The 2975-nt window shown below is 44.2% G+C and overlaps 1 protein-coding gene across 1 annotated transcript in view; it reads left to right on the forward strand.

Annotated features, from left to right (window-relative positions):
• The window catches only part of ZNF740 (zinc finger protein 740), a 9249-nt gene that overhangs the window by 3365 nt on the left and 2909 nt on the right, over positions 1–2975 (forward strand). Inside the window, exons 2-4 of the mRNA XM_023513587.1 lie at positions 1462–1611; positions 1935–2024; positions 2492–2615. Of these exons, the coding sequence (XP_023369355.1) occupies positions 1462–1611; positions 1935–2024; positions 2492–2615 (364 nt within the window). The remainder of the gene's footprint in view (positions 1–1461; positions 1612–1934; positions 2025–2491; positions 2616–2975) is intronic.

A 2975-nucleotide genomic window follows, 5' to 3' on the forward strand; every position in this document is an offset into this window, starting at 1 on the left:
AAAAAAAAAAAAAAAGATATACTGATACGTGAAAGGAATTTCTTTATAAATTTGGGAGTGTGCTGATGAATTTTTTTTTTAATCACAGTAGGTAAATGGTAAGAATGACCAACTTTGTCTAAAATTTTTCATCAGCAAGAAAACTATATTCTGTAGTGTTGGCTAAACAAAGTCACTTTGAAGAACATAGCAGTGGAAAGAGGAAAATTGCTTAAACATTCCCTATTTAAGTAATTGTTTTAAACTATATGTGGGGCGGCACCCACAGCTCAGTGGGTAGGGCACTGGCCATGTACACCGAGGCTGGCAGGTTTGAACCCAGCCTGGGCCAGCTAAAACAACAGTGACAACTGCAACAAAAAAAAATAGCCAGGCATTGTAGCAGGTGCCTGTAGTTCCAGCTACTTGGGAGACTGATGCAAGAGAATCCCTTCAGCCTAAGAGTTTGAGGTTGCTGTGAGTTGTGACACCACAGTACTCTACCCAGGACAATAGCTTGAGACTCTGTCTCAAAAGAAAATAAATAAACTATATGTGGACCAAGGAATGTGAAAAAATGCACACATATAAATGGCCCCAGCAGTCAAGAGAAATTGTGTATTAAACTCCAAAATCCTTTTAAGTGATTTGATTTTTCCATTTATTTAATTGACAATTTAAGAAACTTTAAGGAAGAAATAACCTAATTTTACTGATAAACATTTATTGGTAAATGTTTGGTGAGGTCTGCCAATCATAAGTGGCCTCCAAGCCAGGTGCCATGGCTCACACCTGTAATCCTAGCATTCTGGGGCTGAGGAGGGTGGATTGCCTGAGCTCACGGGTTCGAGACCAGCCTGAGCAAGAATGGCGTCTCACTCTTGCTCACCCCTAAAAATAGCCCGGCATTGTGGTGGGCACCTGTAGTCTCAACTACTCAGGAGGCTGAGGCAAGAGAATCACTTGAGCCCAAGAGTTTGAGGTTGCTCTGAGCTATGACACTGTGGAACTCGTCCACAGCACTCTATCAAGGGTGACAAAGTGAGATTCTGTCTCACAAAAAAAAAAAAGAGAAAGAGAGAAAGGAGGAAGTTCCTCTAGGAATCTTCCATTTCAGTGGGTCTGCAAGACCCTCATGCCCACTCACAGTTAAGGCCTAGAAATACCTTCACAGTAATAGTAGTCACACACACTACCTAGCACAATGCTAATGACAAAGAAGTCAGTAATACTTGATTTTTCATTTGATCCTATAGTTAAATGCTAAGGGATGGCAAAATAAATAACTAGTTCCTGGTGAGATGAGTTAGGGGGCTTTTTGAAGTAAGCCAGGTTTGGCAGTGAGGAGGTACTGTAGGTAGCTGAGTAAATATGGAACAGTTAGTTTTTAGCTAAGTATAAAAGGTAGTTCTATAGAGAACGGCAGTCTATTTTTGCCCTGCGCTGCCAGGTGACCTGACATGTCATCTCCTTTCAACTTAGGCAAGTCTCCTGGCTTGTGAAGGCCTAGCAGGTGTGAGTTTGGTTCCCACTGCAGCCAGCAAGAAGATGATGCTGAGCCAGATTGCCAGCAAGCAGGCTGAAAATGGAGAGCGGGCAGGTAGCCCTGATGTGCTGAGGTGCTCAAGTCAGGTACAGCACTTGAGTCCATTTTGGCACTGGGGGTCGGGTGGCCCAAGGTCTCTGCTAGGTGACACCAAAATCTTGATTCCTTATACTTCCATTTAGGGAACTGGGAGAATGAATGAATGTTGTTAATCGGAAAGCTAAGGAAGATAATTTCTGTACCTACTCCTCTTTCAGACCAGGGTACTTGGAAGGAAATAGATGGATATTTTGGCTAAGTCTTTGGGACAGGTGGTTTACTCTCATTTGTAATCTGTCCAGAAGCAGCATTTGGTCTCATCATGTGTTCTGAGATGGACTATGAGTTTAGATTTGATTTGTCTTCAAAGGGTCACCGAAAGGACAGTGATAAGTCCCGGAGCCGCAAAGATGATGACAGCTTGGCTGAGACCTCTCATTCAAAAAAGACTGTTAAAAAGGCAGGTAATGGGGTAATCCCCCAAACGGATACAGTTTAGTAATAGGGTAATCTTCTTCCTTCCCACTGTCACTCAACCTGAAGCCTTCCCTAGCTACTTTGGCTTCTCAAAGCCAGTGAGAGTATCCCCTGATTTCACCTAGAGACTACTGTAGTAGTGATCTCTACCCTTGCTGCAACATCTGTGGTACAGTTTGGGGAACATGAGCTCTTATGATGAGGGGTAGGCAGATTCCAGCTTAGGTCATACTTACGAATGTTGGGTTTGACAAGGTGGATAGCTTTTCTACTCCACCTCCTTCCCCACAAGGTCTCTTAACTCCAAGGAATATGAGAGATGACAGTACTTTTAGACAGCATCAGAAAAGTTCCTTTGTCTACCAGCTGCAAGTGGGCCCAGAGTAAAATTGTCTCTCCAGAAAGAGGGCATAGGGATGGCCTCATTAAATGCCTTACTGTTGTCCCCAGGTGGTGGTAGTGGAACAAAATGGTTCTTTTCAAGTAAAGATTCCCAAAAATTTTGTTTGTGAGCACTGCTTTGGCGCCTTTAGGAGCAGTTACCACCTAAAGAGGCACATCCTTATTCACACTGGTAAGTCTCTAGCTTGTATTCAAAGGGGGAGAATAGTCTGTGGCTTACATTCTGTGTGTATATGTGTGTGTGGCTCTAGTTGGGCTATTTTAAAGGGAGAAGTACTAGAAATGGAGGAAGAAGGGCAGTGCCTATGGCTCAGTGAGTAGGGCGCCAGCCCCATATACTGAGGGTGGTGGGTTCAAACCTGGCCCCGGCCAAACCTCAACAAAAAAATAGCCGGGCATTGTGGCGGGCACCTGTATTCCCAGCTACTCAGGAGGCTGAGGCAAGAGAATCACCTAAGCCCAAGAGCTGGAGGTTTGCTTTGAGCAGTGTGACGCTGCCATGGCACTCTACCGAGGGTGAGAAAGTAAGACT

The sequence above is a fragment of the Otolemur garnettii genome, unplaced genomic scaffold, assembly GCF_000181295.1.
Source record: "Otolemur garnettii isolate 467f Iridium unplaced genomic scaffold, OtoGar3 scaffold00043, whole genome shotgun sequence".
Classification (NCBI taxonomy): Eukaryota; Metazoa; Chordata; class Mammalia; order Primates; family Galagidae; genus Otolemur; species Otolemur garnettii.